The sequence below is a fragment of the Pectinophora gossypiella genome, chromosome 18, assembly GCF_024362695.1.
Source record: "Pectinophora gossypiella chromosome 18, ilPecGoss1.1, whole genome shotgun sequence".
Lineage (NCBI taxonomy): Eukaryota > Metazoa > Arthropoda > Insecta > Lepidoptera > Gelechiidae > Pectinophora > Pectinophora gossypiella.
Window position 1 is genome coordinate 8,154,470 of NC_065421.1, and position 18,299 is coordinate 8,172,768.

Consider the following 18,299-nt stretch of genomic DNA (forward strand, 5'->3'; position numbering starts at 1 on the left):
AAGTATTTTTTGTGATATGTCCCCACCGGGAATCGAACCCAGGACCTCCGGATCGTGAGCTCAACGCTCAACCACTGGCCCACGAAGTCGTTATATCCTTAACTGAAAAATATATATAGGTAGGAGCATTATGTAGTTTTCACTAACACAGTCGGCTCAACCAATATAGACGGCGATATGGCTCACCTTTACCCTCTTCACCTATCACGTTGGTCTAATAGAAAACTCTGTGAGGTGTGGGTACTTTGATCATCTTATTATTATGGATGTACCTCCGACTACCCCATTGGGATAAACCGTATATAGTTGTGAGCTGAGATATGTTATATTATGTAATAAATATCTATTGAAGGCATTAATTGATTGATTCCTATTTCATAACCGTATTGTAAACTTTGTATGAAGAGTAGTTAGAAGTATCTACTCGTTTATGTTGGTTTTACAAAATTATTAATAGTTCTACTTTAAGCACAAACATCTCTTAGACGTGGCTGCAAGTTGTCTTGTCTATAACTAATAGTTCTGTCCAGCCCGATAGGGATAGAAGCGTGAGTTATGTAGGTAAAGGTGTATTTTTTCCAAGACGTACTCATTTATTTGAATTCATGCAACGATGTTCCTAACGCCATCTGTGTCTTACTGCTAGTATTAAATTACTTGTACTACTGCTCATTTCAAAACGATTCAGGAGCGTACAGAAGATTATATAAGTTCTATAGAATATTCACAGATGGCGCTGTTACCCAGTCGCGATGTTTTTTGCGATAGTGACATTGGCCCCGATTCCTGCAGACACCGCCTAATTTTATTTTAGGTTATATCCGTCATTTTCGTATCCGTCGAAAAGGAAAGGGACGGATGATTCACAGCTCTTAATTTTAGGAAGAATGAGTAAATTAATGTGTCGGGTTATTGACTGACGTAAAATTTTTAGACGGTTGGTTTAGATTTGTGCTTAAAATTGACGTGTGTTCCATAAATTTTATGCTTGTCGATTACCCGTCCCTTTCCTTTTCGGCGGATAAGAAAAGGACAGATATAACTTAAAATAAAATTAGATGGTATTTACAGGAATTAGCACCATTATATTATCAATATTTTTAAGTGTTAGAAATATTTTGTTAATTTGACAAAAATATACCTACATATAAAACTTTAAAACTTTTCAAATCAATAATAAATAGCTCATTAAATATATTGTTTCAATGTTTAATAATGAAAATATTTCAAGAGATCAACTGACTTAGGTAAATCTGTAATCTAAGATTTATTTTATAAAATTAATTTTAAAAAATCGTTGATGTCTTTTGAAGGCGCTCATTTTTCAAGCAAAAGACATCAACGCGATTCGTAAATAGAATTTAGAACTATTTAATATGTAATAATAAATAACACACGAAGAGAAGCAGTTTTAATTTTAACTAAAATAAAAATGTATTGGAAAATGAATCTCTTTATTTTCTTATATTAATAATATAAAATATCTAAAACTGTGTCCACATAATCGACATTTTGTCAAAAGATATGTCCGCGGATATATCGGGCGATAGTCAAGTCAATGAAGCAAGAGCTTTCTAACTTCTTATTCCAAGGACAAGGCTTTATATTTTCCTATATAAAGGCAGTTTTTTTATATTATTTAAAATCAGAAACTTAAAATAAGTAATAAAAAAACTACCCCTACAAAAGAAAAATCATCAAAGTAATCAGAAATCAGAATCATTTATTCTACGTAATTATCATGCATAACCTTGTTGAAGGTCAATGTAACATTTTTGAATTTAAGTACGTCATTTCGCAAGGTGTTATGATTGAGGAGAAGAAATGACAAGAAACTGCAACAGCAATACATCTTTTAAATCAATGAGGGAATACATTACAAGTTATTTAATAACTAGAGGAACACATTTAATACCACACATTTTTATCATTTAGGTAATAATTAATCTTATAATAAGTTTTTTAAGATCGGACTTTTTTTAATTCGGAGATTTTTAAAATCGGACTTGTTGTCACAATGAGTGTGGTTTGATTAGTTTCACCACTTGAAGACCATAGTAAAAACGCTGATTGTTTTGCCACTTCGCATATATAATTCACTTTATATAATTACACAAGGTTTTCTGACTTAATTAATAAAACGTCTGACAATAAGAGGTAAACCGATGAATATAAAATTAATTAAAAAGTAAAGAATTTTTTTATAACCTGTTTTTTAAAGGTATTTTTATGTTGCAATTGTGAACACTTGTCCTTAGTAAATAATAAGTGGAACCCTTCATTGACTCTACTAATAACGGCATCCTAACTCCTTTGCCATATAGTTGGAGAGAGGTAATCGTCGAGCGAAGTCTGGCGACATTGTCGTATCGCCCCATGTGTCCGTGGACAAATGTCACTCGACAATTAATATCCTCTAGTGTCGACAAGTTATTATAGCAACATTGTTGAAAATCATCTCTTTTTTTACATGCTCCAATGTTTAGTTCCCATCCCAGAACTAATTAAAGCAAGGATTGTACCTTAAAACTATACAAAAATAACAATTAATTATGTACAATAACTACATAATACATTATACTGAAGCTTATAGTATAATGAGGAATTTTTCAGGTTACGTTCCCCGAAAAAAATAATAGATAGCTCTGTACAAATTTTAAGTAATAATTACCTATTTTCTCTTTTAAAATATATTTTAAATAATTTAGTGGCAGAGACACATATAAAATAATTGTTGCTTGATATTTGGATCACGTTTAGAATTATGTTGCTACCTATATTGCATTTCTTTAATGTGCTCATAATATATGATGGGTGGAAGAAGTGTCGTGCCTGGGTATAATAACAACGATCATTATTTATACCCAAAAACAAAGATAAAAGATCATAATATATGTCTGTTACCAATTTTATTTTATTTATTTGGCTCACAAAACAGGTTGGCATTACAACACTAAAAATAGGTACAAAATGAGAATGTTTTGAACTAGATCCCAGCCCATGACATGTGTGCTCAGCGTACCAATGAAGTTAAAACGTTAAATAAAGGCAACACTGAACAGCGCCATCTACATTTTCTGGGGGAATGTAGCCTGGAAGGTCCCTCATTGATTACCTACATTACTACAATATAAAACAAAACGCCAGCCTCCTTGGTCTAGTGGTTAGAGCGTTACGCTCACGATCTGGAGGTCCGGGTTCGATTCCCGATGGGGACATTGTCGAAATCACTGTGTGAGACTGTCCTTTGTTTGGTAAGGACTTTTCAGGCTTGAGTCACCTGATTGTCCGAAAAAGTAAGATGATTCCGTGCTTCGGAGGGCACGTTAAGCCGTTGGTCCCGGCTATTGGCCGTAAAAACACCTCCACCAACCCGTACTGGAGCAGCGTGGTGGAGTATGCTCCATACCCCCTCCGGTTGATTGAGGGGAGGCCTGTGCCCGGCAGTGGGACGTATATAGGCAGTTTATGTAAAACAAAACGAATATTCCTGATTGGAAATTAAGGACACACATAACAGAAATAAAAACCGAGCAACTGCAAACCCGACTCGCAAACTCGAGAGTTCCGTGTCCAGAAAACTTCATAACAGTGCACCACCCAAAAATAAACGGCTCAACTACTGTGCCAAAGTTTGCCTGGGAGAGATTCAGGCTATACATGTTGAGAGAAGCTGCAGTAGTTTTAGGTGGATGAGACGTTCGTTATATAAAAATTGACGATTCAAAGTGTAACAAGGTATGTCACCTACTGAATAAAGATATTTTGAATTTGAATTTGAAGATTGGTACCTAGCAATGAGGCTTGCGGTTTAAAAGAAAAAGAAAATGTTTTATAATGTGCAAACAAAGCCATTTCATAATGATACCTCACTTCATCTAGGTACCGTCATAAAATAAAATATAACCCTTTTTCACCCCCTGTTCTATTTTTTTTTTGCAATATTCTTAGGCAATCACTGTAAAAAACAATTCCAAACTTCATGTAATAGTTCCGGAGATTAGTTTTTGTGACAGACATACATGGTCTCACCATAAGGGTTTCCTTTTTTTTTACTATTTAGGTACGGACCCCTAATAGGGTATTTGACTGGGTCAAAGATAAATTATTAAATGCTAATCTAGAAATAGAAGACAGTCTAAGATGATCAAAATCAATCTCATTTTACTTTTCGACTTATTTTCGAATTTTATTCATGAATTAATTAAATAACAATGAGTGCGCTGCGACGTTTGAAATTATTAATCTTCTTCTTTGCGAGTCGATGGCGATCGATACTAAATTTTTGCTGACCAATAATTGGCCACGCTTACGGCATTGTCAGTGGCTTCGTAAAGGTCTTTAATAGTGCAGGTGTTAGGGCACAAATTATTAATGACGTCACATGACAGAATTTCCATACAAACTCCAAAGAAAACTTTCGTTTTGACGTTTCGTAAAATTATCTCATTTGACTAGGTTGTCAAGTAGCCTATTATACATTGTTTTAAGTTTACGCGGTTATTATCATAATTAAAATACACAATTAAAACACATAAGGGCACTTGCAACAGTGTCGAAATATCGGGGGTCTCATATCCCTACTTTAAACACGGTAAGAACCCGTTATTATGTGTTTTAAGTAGCCTATTATGATAATATATTGGTTTAGTTTAGTATAAAAATAAAAACTATATATTCACTATCTATACTATGAATAATAAAACTACATTTTGGAAGATATTTCAATGGTGACAGGAAGGTTGGAGTGTAGATGACCACTGTGCCCAGGTCTTGCGATGACTGCGGCAACCTTGGGCTGAGGTTCCTTGGGTTCGTCTTTCGGCGTCAGACTTTTCATTCTGAAAGATAAAATAATTAAATATTAGAGCCCGCTAGGTATGCTGCTAATAAGAAAAAATAATAGTTTTTAATGAATATAGTTTTGAAGACACACATTAAAGGAGTGAACAGAGTCACTAGAAGCATAACATAACATAGCATCACGCCTGAATCATCTAAGGGGTAGGCATAGGTGAATAGTACACCCACTCTTTGCCATTAGCATTATAACCGGGCGAGGAGCTCGGTGGCGCAGCGGTAAACGCGATCGGTCTGCGATTGTTGAAGTTAAGCAACTTTCGCAAAGGCCGGTCATAGGATGGGTGACCACAAAAAAAAGTTTCATCTCGAGCTCCTCCGTGCTTCGGAAGGCACGTTAAGGCCCGTGCCCCAGCAGTGGGGACTTTTATGGACTGATGATGATGACACCCACTCTTTGCCAATCAGCATTAACCGGGCACAAATCTCCCATATAATTACGAATCAGCAGGTGAGATTGTGGTCGAACTATTTTCATTAAAAATTTAAAAAAACATACCGTGAGTTGACAAGCACAGTAAATAGATTATTGATGGGTGCTTCAGCAAAAAGCCATATGATGAGCGCTGCTGCACACCCAAGTACCACCACCCCGGCTGCTGACGTCAGCTAGAAGGAGATGAATCACTACATAGTATAAAACAAAGTCGCTTTTTCTGTCCCTATATGTACTTACGCTTAAATCTTTAAAACTACGCAACGGATTTTGATGCGGTTTTTTTAATAGATAGAGTGATTTAACCACGCCACGTTAAGCCGTTGGTCCCGGCTATTAGCCGTAAAAACACCTCCACCAACCCGCAGTGGAGCAGCGTGGTGGAGTATGCTCCATACCCTCTCCGGTTGATTGAGAGGAGGCCTGTGCCCAGCAGTGGGACATAATAAGCTATTTATGTTATGTGAGTGATTTAAGGGGAAGGTTTATTATGTATAATAATATCTATTAAATAATGGAGAAATACTGTTATTTTTGAGATTTTTAATGTGATGTCGTAAATAATTTTATTTTTTCCTCAGCATTGCACCCGAGTCACGCGTTCAAAAAAAAAAACCGAACAGATCTATGCAAAAGTGAACGCAGTTTTATATATTTTTTGAAGACTTATTATAGATTTACCTTGAATGGCATTCGCTACTTGGCGGGATCAAAAATTCTAAAAGTCAATACATTCCGTCTGCTATGATTTCTCGGCTAAGTATTTTTTCTTTCAACTAACCGTCGGAGAAGAGTGTTATCGGAAAATCCTCATATTTGCTGAAGGGTATTTCGGAGTACCATACTGACATCTTCATGACGACCTCCGTGGTCCAGTGGTTGAGGGTTGGGCTCACGATCCGGAGGTCCCGGGTTCGACACACATTGGAGAACGTCACATAGCACAAAAAAATACTTTGTGGTCCCTTCCCTAGTTTGGTTAGGACATTACAGGCAGATCACTTGATTGTCCGAAAGTAAAATGATCCATGCTTCGGAAGGCACGTTAAGCTGTTGCTTCCGGTTACTACTTACTGATGTAAGTAGTCGTTACATGAGCCATGACAGGGGCCTTTGGCGGCTCAATAGTAACCCTGAGACCAGGGTTGATGAGGTTGGTAATCCACCTCACAACCCACACGATGGAAGAAGAAGATCTTCGTCAGAGGACTCAGATATCAAATTTAGCATCAAATACTCACCAAGTTAAGATAGTCGTTCTGTTGTGGACTCCGGGTGACCATGACGTTGCGCGTGATTAAGACGGTGTGCGTCAGGTATAGGCCATACGACAGCCGACTGAGGGGCACCCACGGGTACCAGGTCAGGAACTCTTCCACGTACGCTGAAATTAACCCAGATTCTTAGACTTATCAAATCTACCCTCGATTATTTGTAGAATAAATGTTTTCTACCAGGTCACTTTTGGTACAAAACGCATCAGGATGTTTCTTACCATTATTGCAATATTCGCAATCTTCTTCTACCGTGTAGGCTGTGAGGTGGTATACCAACCTCATCAACCCTAGTGTCGTATACCTGATCGTCCTGTGGCTTGCTTTCAATCGGGGAGCGCCGGTTCGAATCCCCGTACTTGAACCAATGAGCTATTAATTTATGTTAAGTACAGTTTTCACTAGCACAGTCATGAGTTATGTCAGGGGTCTTTGGCGGCTCAATAGTAAACCAGGATTGATGAGGGTTGATGAGATTGGTAATCCGCCTCACAACCCACAAGATAGATGACGAAACTAGCACAGTTGGCTCGGCCATTATAGACGGCGATACGGCTCACCTCACGTTGGCCTAACAGAAAGCTCGCTGAGGTGTGGGTACTAAGTTAATTGGGATATAGTTGTGAGCTTATGTTTATGTACTCACGCACGCGCCCCAGACAGCAGCACAGGATAATGAGTATAACTCCACACGCCCAGATGGGCCGGTTGAGAGCCGCGTACAGCGCGCCCTCTACCGGATGATAGCTGCGCCACAAGTACGTCGCGCCCACCAGCATTACCGCTGTCATCGTGAAGAAACCTGCTACTGTTCCTATCACCGACCACTTCTAAAAAAACAAAAAAGTTCATGATCAATGTAGGGTTACGAGATATACAAAATTATATGTATTTTAGTTCTATCACCACCACCACCTATCACGTTAGTCTAATAGATAGCTCGTTGAGGTGTGGGTACATAGTTCATCTTGCAATGGATGTATCTCTGGCTAGTCCATTGCATAATAGTCGTGAGAATAGATAATAATCATGGTCAAATCAAAGTCGAAACAAGTGTTTCCAAAGACGATATTTTTTGCACTAGTATAAGAAGCACTAGTATGTAAATATACAACCCTTCTTCTTCAGAGTCTACGTATTATCGACCCAACTTGTATTGTGTCGTAGATTTTTTCTTCTTTTCAACCAGTTCAAAACTTTTCCTATGCCGTGGGTCCTGTGAGACTCTTGATGTTCAGCAAGAAAAAGAGTAAGATGGACTCACCTTAGAGATCCTCTTCCAGTCGCCAGTGTCCCTGTAGTGAGTGAAGACGCATCCAGCGACGATGCCGACGATGTAGGCCGTGGCTCGCGTGTGACTCTTGATGTACACCACGTGGAACTGCTCGCTGGCACGAGGGTTCTTTACGAAACTGACAAAAATACGAGTATATAAAGCAAAATACGAGTACATAATAATTATAAACACGACAGTTTGTGAGGATGGATCTTCTTCTTGTCGTGCCCCTCTATTAATGGAGGTTGGCGATCAGCTCATGGAATTTGTGTTTGGCCATACGGAATAGTTCTTCAAACACCGACACTTTAGTCCACTCCTTGATGTTGTCTAACCATGGCGTTCCCACGAGTCCATGACTCAAGATAGAGGGATAGAGGGTGAATCTTATAGCAGGCTTATTTTGTAACGAGAAATAACGCTACGGTTACTCTCCTCCTGTCTGCTGGAGGCCCTGGTGTATTCGACTCTCTGTCGCGACATTTAAAAACTCTTGAGAAAAAAGTGTATCAGATCTCTAGAACGTCATTTATCGCTCTGTAGGTTTTAAGAGAACTTACTACTGCATTCGATATTGAAATTTGCGACCTCAGGGATGGGTTTTCCATTCCTCAAAGTCATTATGGTCAGTAGACGAACAAAATTTTGCTAAAGGTACCTGCACCCCGAACACTCCATGCACAAATCAGTGTATGGGTGTCGCTTAATACGTAAGTGCGAACGAGACCAGTCGAAAGTAAAAACCCAGAGGGCGAGGTCGGCGCCCGATACGTATTGATGCGCGGCGGAGCAGTATCTCATTGTTTTAAACTTTAGGCTTTGATTATATAGAGGTAAAGCCAAATAATGATTCCGTGCTTCGGAGGGCACATTAAGTCATTGGTCCCGGCTATTAGCCGTAAAAAGACCTCCACCAACCTGCAATGGAGCAGCGTGTTAGATGCTCCATACCCCCTCTGGTTGAGTGAGGGGAGGCCTGTGCCCAGCAGTGGGACTTATATAGGCTACTCTTATGTTGTTATGTAAAGCCAAATATATTCTATATTTAACCATTTCAAGGAGAGCTTCCACTAATACTTAAAGATAACCGCAAGATTGCTTTTGCATATATTATTGTTCTATAAATACGCGTAATTTGTCAATCCACGTGGGTATGACCTACGAGAATTTTTCCGTGATAGGTAATTTTCCACGTTTTAGTGACGCAACATTTTTTTATTCAGTCAACAACACTATCGCGTGACTTCCGTCGCCGCATTGTTGTTGTATGCCAATGCCATGGATGATGGTGGAACAATTCCGTCATTCAACGCATAGGGTCGGGCCTGGTGTCTTAAATTTTAGCCCTCAGCGATCCCGATTTGTACGGCCAAGTAGCATTTGTGACAAATCTACAACAGCATTTGTGACCACAAAAAAAAAGTTTTCATCTCGAGCTCCTCCGTGCTTCGGAAGGCACGTTAAGTCGTTGGTCCCGGCTGCATTAGCAGTCGTTAATAACCATCAATCCGCACTGGGCCCGCGTGATGGTTTAAGGCCCGATCTCCCTATCCATCCATAGGGAAGGCCCGTGCCCCAGCAGTGGGGACGTTAATGGGCTGATGATGATGAAGTACACATAACAATACATAATACAAATTATATATTTTTTAATTAATAAGCTCCTTATAAGAGTAGAATGTGTGCTTGATAAGGCATCGTTTGACTTTGCTTTTAAAGCAAGTGAGCGAGGAAGCCGACGTGACATCCTCTGGGAGTCTGTTGTACAAAGTGGGGTCCATTACCCTGGTGAGCTTGAAGGATTTTGTTAGATTATGCTGCATAGGCAGCAGCTAAGTGGAAGCCGCAGATTACGATTAATATACTTAAGTGTGGCTAAGAAATTAATAGGCATTTTTATTATGAAGGTGTAGAACATGATTCACTTAGAGCCAGTATATAAATGTACAATGAAATAATGATGAAATACAAACCGCAGATGATCAATTATAGACAATTTAACTTACAGTTGCTTTTGAATAAAGGCATTAGCATTAATTATTTCCTGTCCATAAATAACCAAGTTTATAGGCAGTTAATGCTTGTCTCTGTTACATCTCGATAAATTATATGTTGATTGTAGAATCGTTTGTTTAATTTAATTTATATTTACGCACGAACCCTTTTCGTTTAATGATGAAAATGGTTTTATAAAGTTTTTATCATTAAATTATGATATAATATCACTTTATATTCTCCTAGGTCTACCCCTTCCTCTCTCGGGTATTGAAGAGAAGGTGCAGGTCGTATCGTATCAGGAGCTGAAGGATTTGGCGGGAAGACGAGAGGATTGGCGATTATTACACCGACAAGAGCTCAGCTCTTAAATAAAGAAGAGGAGGATCACTTTATGTTTATAAAAAAATGAATTAAGTAAGTAACTAATAATTACACATAGTATTTTAAAATAAACTTAACTGAGATAAGATGGATAAGGTGAAGCATCATTTTAATAACATTATTACTATTAACAACAGGTCTTGAATTAGTCGCTTAGCACTGAGCACCCTCAGGCCTATCGTCTTAAATTTTTGCATCGGGTAAAAGCCATCAGCGCCCCATTTCTCCGGCGAAGTAACTAATGGCGTCTGAGGCAAACTTACAATAAGTCACGTCAAAAAACAGTCGCGTGATGTTGCAGAGAAGAAAGAGAAGACCAAGAAGAGCTTACATGGAACAGATTAAAGAAAAGGTTAACGTCGTGTTTTATAGGGAAGTCAAGGAATTGGCCTTTGATAGACTGGAATGGAAAATGCTACACCGACAAGAGCGTGTGCTCTTAAATTGATGATGATGTTGCTAGATTATAAGCGAAACTACTTACTCATACGTAAACAGCTGTACGGCAGGCAGCTCCCTCAAATAGTTGATGATGCCAGGGGCTAGCACCGAGCCCACAGTGAGCACTCCTGTGCAAGTGAGTGCTAGCCGAGGACAGTGCTTGTACAACCAGAATAATAGCACTGCCACCACGAAAAAGTGGAAGTCGCAAGGGATGTACCACGATGTTACTATGCACTGGAAAAGAATGGGCTTATTAGTGTAGTCGAAGTTTTGGTTTTATTGTCGCCTGAAAACCACGTAAACAAACCAAAGCTTTGTAATTAATGTTTAGTACGATCTATACTGAACCGGAACTATTATGAAGCGGTGGATGAATGTGGACGCAATAATAATATGTCAGGATCGAAGCAAATTGAATTTGATAGTCTCTGCTTACCCTAGCGGGAAATAGGGACTAAAATTAATAAATTCAAAGAAATCGAGGTTTTAGTTTTTCACTACAGGATACTACTAAGGTCGAAAATATACGTGTGTATATACGTGTAGCGGAAATAAAATGTTTTTCATTATATTTTTATCAATTTATATATTCAATTGGGGTCATCAGAGGTTTTGTAAAACTTATTTTAATTCCAAAAATGGCGCCGTAGTGTTACTGTACTATAGGATTTTTTAATGAGCTTGATATTGGAAAATGAACAGTCAAATAATAAATATAAAATATAATTAAATAAACCGAAGCTTTTTAAGTTATTTTATCCCACTTAGGGTAGTCTGAGGTAGGTAGGAGAGAGGTGAGAAGCCACACCTCACCGCGCTTTCATTTAGACCAATAACGTGATAGGTAGTATACATACTAGATAGTTATTTTAATTTGAAAATTAAGAAAATTAAATCAATAAGTACCGAAAATACCTACAACATTCTCTATCAAATCACTCACCATATTCTCACTGTCAACGTAATTGCTGACCATCAACAGACTAAGCCACCAGTTCTTCTTACAAGGGTCGCTCTCGGCAACTATAGAGCGGTTCCACACCGGACCGGATCCCATGTACGGATACCAGGCCGCGTAGAAGAATATCATTATCGCAAATGCTACTGCCAACCTGAAAAATAACATAACATAAGCTCACTATCAGGTTGGTAATTCACCTCATAACCCACACGATAGAAGAAGAACATAAGCTCACGACTATATCCCAATTGGGGTAGTCAGAGGTACAATCATTGCAAAATGAACTAAGTATCCACACCTCGCCGAGCTTTGTGTTAGCAACGTGATAGGTGGTGAGCCATATCGCCTGCGCCGTATTAATGGTCAAGCCAACTGTGCTACCGAGAAGATCGTCACAAATAATATAAATGCAGTCAGTTTTAATAATTTCATTTCAGTTAGGTATACACATCTTTAATGTACATTACGAATATATTAGACCAATTTAAACAAATCGTCAAACTAATAATATGAAAATAAATTTAGCTCGAATCAAAAAGCCTACCGCAAAGCGAGCCGTGCCCAATCGTGCCCATGACCCTCGCTGCGTTGCCCTTATGCATTCAGTCATGCCTTATTTCTAATATTAGTTTTAAGATGGACATCGTTCATTCAACCCATCGCCCAAATCGATCATAATTCATCGGGCATAATTTTGTATATAAGATTTTTAAAACAATTTTAAATCTTTTGTGGTGCATTTTAAATTATACATAGTGTTGACATCATACCGAATACTGAGGGGGATGATTCAGCTAATAATGATTCTGCTTCAAGTGGAATTTTCCATCGCAAAAGTATGGAACTGAAAATAAATAAAAAGCACTACAATTTTCATTATTCTTCGGACAGGAAATTCCAATGAAAGAATCATGGTCCTAATCATACCCCTAAGTTATAATTACGGTGACACAACACCCTGTATATTTAAGGTAAGTATATTGGTTTGAAAATGTTTCTCATTCCTTACCGTATATAACGTTTAATGACCAGCAGAATGGGGTTGAACAGAGGTTTGTCTTTGATCCTTACGAAGCCATTTGCTACTAGGAAACCAGAAAGGACAAAGAATGTATCTACGAAGAGGTCGTCGTGTAGCACGAACATGCCTGCCACACTAAGGGCCGCCTGAAACAAAACATACTATTATTACCGTTCTTCGTCGTCTTTCGTGTGAACTTCGGCTCAGGGCGTCGTTTGAGAAGATTAATCGACTGCAGTGAGCTGATTAGCGATAAGCGCTGAATGAGGGAAATCGTCGACCACCCAGACAGGGTCGGTATTGAGGTCCTGAAGTTTGTTGTCGCAAGCTGATTGGCCGCCTCTATGGCTAATATCATCCCGTAATGATGTTGATTCGTTAGGTCAGACAAGGCAATCGCTTCTGTAAATAGCCAGACCTGCCAAATCTTCAGATTAGGTACGCGGACCCCGTAAAAAACGGAATAATGACGATGTTGATTCATTAGACACTTACTTGGTCAACTTGTAATCCGTTGATGATTGGTCCAGCATTGAATATCCCGACCTGATGGTCCATCACTATGAACACTATCGTCAGGAATCTGATCCCGTACAGAACCTCGGCACCTTCCTTCTTCATTTGTAGAAGGCTCTTCGTATTCTCTTTCAAGCAGAAAGCTTTGATTATATTGTTCTCTGTAATAAATACGCTTTTTATTAGATATGGGTTTCGCAGGCAACGGCAGCAAAAGGCTTGCTTCTGTGTGATAACCTATACAGAACATATCTGTCAAATAGTAGTACCTAGGTTCTGCTATTACACTTTTCCGGTCGATAATATGGTCAGTTTAGTTATCAGCAAGTGATCTTCTTTTCTCGTGTGAGTTGTGGAGTCAATGACAGATCTCATTAACCTCGTGTCAGGGTTAATATTGAGCCGCCAATAACCTCTGAAATGGCTCATGTAACGTAACATACTTTAGTAAATAGTAGCCTGCCTAACGTCTGCTTTTGGATTTTGTATTAATGCAATAAAGTATTTGTGTCATGTCATATCATACAATACAATACTTACAAAAACGCTTTATTTCATTTATAAATATAACACTAAAAACAATTACAAAAGTGATAAGAGAAACAGATTCGGCGGTCTCATATTTCATGTTATGTTATCCTAACAAAGTGATTTATGTGATATTGATATGGGTTTCAAGCCGGGATTGTGAGCTCATCGCGTAACCACTGGAACACCGAGGGTATTATCAGCACGTGATGAAAACAGTCCTTAGTCTACAAGTTTTACCAATCTTGATCCGTTTTCAAGTAGGTACATAAAGCGCTCTATCAATATTCTTTCATTATTCTGACATTTAATTCCTTTTGATTTTTTCATAGATATATGTGAATAATAAATTACACTTACTAAGGCTACGAATTTCAGGTTTCCTCTTGCAGTTAAGGTAGGTGCATATCAACGACACAGACACCAAAATGAGAGCAAAAATCCTGCAAAAACATGTTTCAGTTTAATTCATACATTACTAACTAGTTTTCAAGCTATATTAAGGCTTATTTAATAATTTAATATATTTCAGACACGGAATAGAAGATAGAGGTTGAAAAGGTTCTAATGCGGATATTTTTATGAACACCGCTGTCGCGGTTCAACCCCACTCTCTTTTACTACTAGTTCTGCAAACAGATAACTACGATAGCTATACTGTTTCTCAAATTCTATAGCCACTTTACCGGAAATGTATATTCATAAGGTAGTGCATAAAAAAGTATTTTCTGATAAATAGTCAATCATAGTAAGATTTTTAGCTTTCCAGCGATAAGGATAGGGATCTCCTTGCATGATAGTTGATGTTTAACTAATTGCCCTGCAGGCTATTATAATACACAAGACGAAATTTTAATATATTTACGCGGAGCTCCGTGAGTCGTAAAGTTCGCGGACGAGGGGAGTGCAAATTTGAAGTATATGAACTATTCGCCCATAGTTGTATGGCGCACGTTTCGCACTCACTTGGCCCTTCCAATCTCTTTCTTCTTCTATATTTTTTATTTACAAAAGCATTCATTCATCAATCACGCCTATCAAAGTAGACCGCATTACCTGACTGTTTATGAAGAAATCTTTAATGGAAAAAACTTACAAAAATGAATAGAAGAGCGCGTCAAATTGCCGGGGTTGATCTTGCCTCTGACAGGGCTCGGTAACGGCGATGCGTGCGCGCATGCCGGCTACGCCTAGGTGGCTGCGCGCGAGCAGCGTCGCCATCAACCGCTCAACGGCGCGCGGCCCGCATGACACTGGCACGCAACCACCCCAGCTCAACTCGTTCAACGGACGGTGGATGCTTGATTTGTTCCTCTGGTTTGGGAAAAAAACCGTCTTTCATCGGTTTCAATCTTTCAGATAAATTATTACAAACAGGGGGTAAAAAAGTTACATAGAAGCATCTAAACAACACTATTGCAATTTGACATTTGCGCTTATTCAATTCAATTCAATTCAATTCAATACCATTTATTTCGGAGAATACAAGTATACAATCCATAATTTGTTAGTAACAATGTACTTACTTGCGAGGTTGCAAAATTAAGTGCAATGTTAAGAGATGTCAAATAGCAATATTGCTTTTTTTACATGAATTGCTTTGATGTGGCCTTTTTCAGCCCCCTGTCAGCTCACAATATTCGTATTTTCTGTTATCAGATTTTTTGGTAGTGAAACCCCGGAACACATCATTGTGAAAGTGAAGAGACAAATGGGCACTGATGCATACTTAATGATTTGCATCAGCAGAGGACTTTCGTTAACGACGGGAAGGCGTCATTTTGCCTCGGGATAAAATTTAAGACACATGCGTGAGGGTGCCCAGGTGGGCGCGAACCCAACGCCCTCAGGGCTAAGATCACGGCTTTGATAGATTATGTGTGAGGCATCAAACAAATCATGTATAATATTATGTCACTTTGCCCTAAAGGAACCGATAGCGATACGCGCTGTATAAAAAGGGAAAACTGGTAACAGTATGGGCAACACCGACAGAGTCAGTACTAGGGACCTTGCGAGTGGTGCTCAGCTTTGAAAAGTAAAGCTAATTTACGTGTAAACGACGCACGAACGTTTTTATATCGCTTGTATACTTTTTATAAATTTATACAAACTCCTTAGTTTATAAGAATTTATATTTTTTATTCTTCTTTGATTGTCTTTTGTCTTTTTTTTTTAATTTTTCGCTTTGATTAAGAACGATCGTTGTTATTAAGTATTTTTATTTCAGTTTTTATTTATGTATTTTCCTTTTCCTTTAATTTTATTTAGTAAACAGTGATATTCGTTTAGTTTTCTTTTTACTTTCACCCAATCGTTGCCGACCATTTACACTTAGATTATTACTTACCATGATATAATCCAAAGCAGACTCGTAAGGTTCAAGAGGCTTGTCGATTCGTCTTTTCACAGGTTTATCAGTTTCCAATACGACCTCAGCCAAACAATATTGGGTCCTTATTTCTGGGTGTGTCGAGGCCCAGGGCGTGTTCATACATTCATCGAAGTTACCTAACTCGTAGCGATTGCCGAATAATAAACCCTGAGGTTGAGATGACACGGAATCCCAGTCTGAAAAAAAAAAGTGGCTGGTATTAGTAGATTGGTTGCGATCATCGTAGTTTCGTAAGAAGTATGTACATGTATATGAAGTAGTATCCTTTTAACTAAGTACATACATTCGCACAAAGCTCATCAAAGTTGTGAAAGCAAAACTTAATCATTATTATAGGGGTACTTAATACAGTTATTAAAAGGCAAACCTGTAACTCTTTTTGTATTTTGGCATTTAATGAAGTCATAAAAATAAAAATTAGAGAGTCCATAACTGCCATAATCCTGAAAAGGCAAGCAACAAGGACAGTTTTTCTCTCGATCCTAACTATAAAGTATTTACTACTCACTCCAAACAGACCAGAGTGTGAAGTTTTGCAAACTGCGAAGCAAGTGTAGAGTGGCGTTCAGGCAGGGCTTTTCCTCAGTCGTCCAATTCTGACTCTTCAACGCGTATATCACATCTTCTAAGTAAACGCTTGGCGCGTCGTATCTTGCGTTCTCACTTAATTTCCGGCGCAAATTATTCTTCTCATTTTCCAGAGCTTCATTTGCTTGGATCCCTGGTAACCGCAATCCGTTTTGTTGTATCGAGTCAGTGTTATATACATTTTCACTAAAATCCCTATTTGTGGGTGCATTTTTCGTGTCACTGTGCGACGTAGTTTGTTGCACTTCCGGGTTGATATTTGATTTTGGCAATTCATACTTGTCAAATTGATTCGCTATATCTTTAACCTCTACTGTGGTCGTTTCCTGACTTGTCGTCACGTGACCGACTGTTGTGCTCACAAGTATTAAGAAGATGAGGGCACGCTCCATGGCGGCAACGAGAAAAATGCACTGAGGCTTTGGTACAAAGTTTTTCATTATAACCTAGCTCTTACACAATCTTAGTCAGGCGATCATTATTAATTAGAGCCATTGTTTTAAATTGATTATTATGAGTTGTTTACAGGTACGTCTGTTCCTAAGTACAGCGTAGAATATTCTAAGCTGCACAGTAGTACTATAAAGTGGTTGCTGTATAATGGAACATATTTTTTTCTTAACCGCATTAATTAGATTTGTAATTTTAATTGCATCGGTATGAGTACCTACGTAAAGGATATTTATAATTTAATTATAAGAGTATCAACTATTATTCTATATTTTTTTTTCTTTACAAGTTTCCTAACGTTGCAATGCAGACAATTTACCAAATGAAATACCAATAATTCGTATTTATTTTTATGATTTAATACTAGCCACAATGGAAATGTACGAGACATTACTACAGGTATGTACAGGGGTACCCGGTTGGTAAATGTCCATTATGGTTCGTTATGGAGGGAGTTCCATTGTTTTTGTCATTTGTCTATAAGTAATTAATATACTTAAATAAAATTCAGGATGTTAGTGACATCGTATCGAATACTGAGGGGGATTATTCAGCTCATGGTTCTGAGTTAATATTAAGTAAAATTTTCAAAAAGTATAACAAGACCTGTTAAATTTTAACAATAAAAATAGTAAAATAAAAAAAATCTAAAAAAAACATTCAAAAAAAAATTAAATAAAAAAAAACATATCTGTTGTTCAGGTTAGGTAAACGGACCCTGTGAAAACGGGACGACGCTAGAGAGATGAAGATGATGATGCAATACAAAAAATATATAAGCTTACAACTTATAAAGTAACAGGTAATATGTAATGCCATCTATTTCATGTTGCTAGAACTTCTTCGTAAGCTCATCGTGCGGTTTTGATTAGTTATGACTACAACCACCCTATCAAATCTTCTCACCCCAACCCCTAACCCTTCAAGTAAGTGATATGCTGTAACTTGAAAAGTTGTAGTAATCAAATCGTAGATGGCGTTAGCAAACAAATAAACACTAGTACGGGCCTAGTAGAGTGGTAGCGAATTATGGCAGGGTACTGGACTTTTGAAATGGTTTATTTATACCTTTTTGGAGATATCATGTGGACCAATTAACTTTTCTACGTTCGACACTATTTCAGACCATATACAGTACTATTTCGCCCGCATACTATTTATTAGCTATTTA

General features: G+C 38.1%; 1 protein-coding gene across 1 annotated transcript; it reads right to left on the reverse strand.

The window, feature by feature from the left end:
• Positions 1–1,435: 1,435 nt before the first annotated feature.
• On the reverse strand, positions 1,436–17,217 carry LOC126375114 (nose resistant to fluoxetine protein 6-like). Its single transcript, XM_050021956.1, has 13 exons — positions 16,599–17,217; positions 16,046–16,266; positions 14,792–15,009; positions 14,056–14,138; positions 13,147–13,328; positions 12,640–12,797; positions 11,613–11,781; positions 10,710–10,903; positions 7,835–7,982; positions 7,217–7,400; positions 6,538–6,680; positions 5,360–5,469; positions 1,436–4,841 (listed from the first exon to the last, which is right to left on the reverse strand). The coding sequence occupies exons 1-13, from the start codon at positions 17,116–17,118 to the stop codon at positions 4,706–4,708; spliced, it is 2,466 nt and encodes an 821-aa protein (XP_049877913.1). The 5' UTR covers positions 17,119–17,217; the 3' UTR covers positions 1,436–4,705.
• Between the last annotated feature and the right edge of the window lie 1,082 nt (positions 17,218–18,299).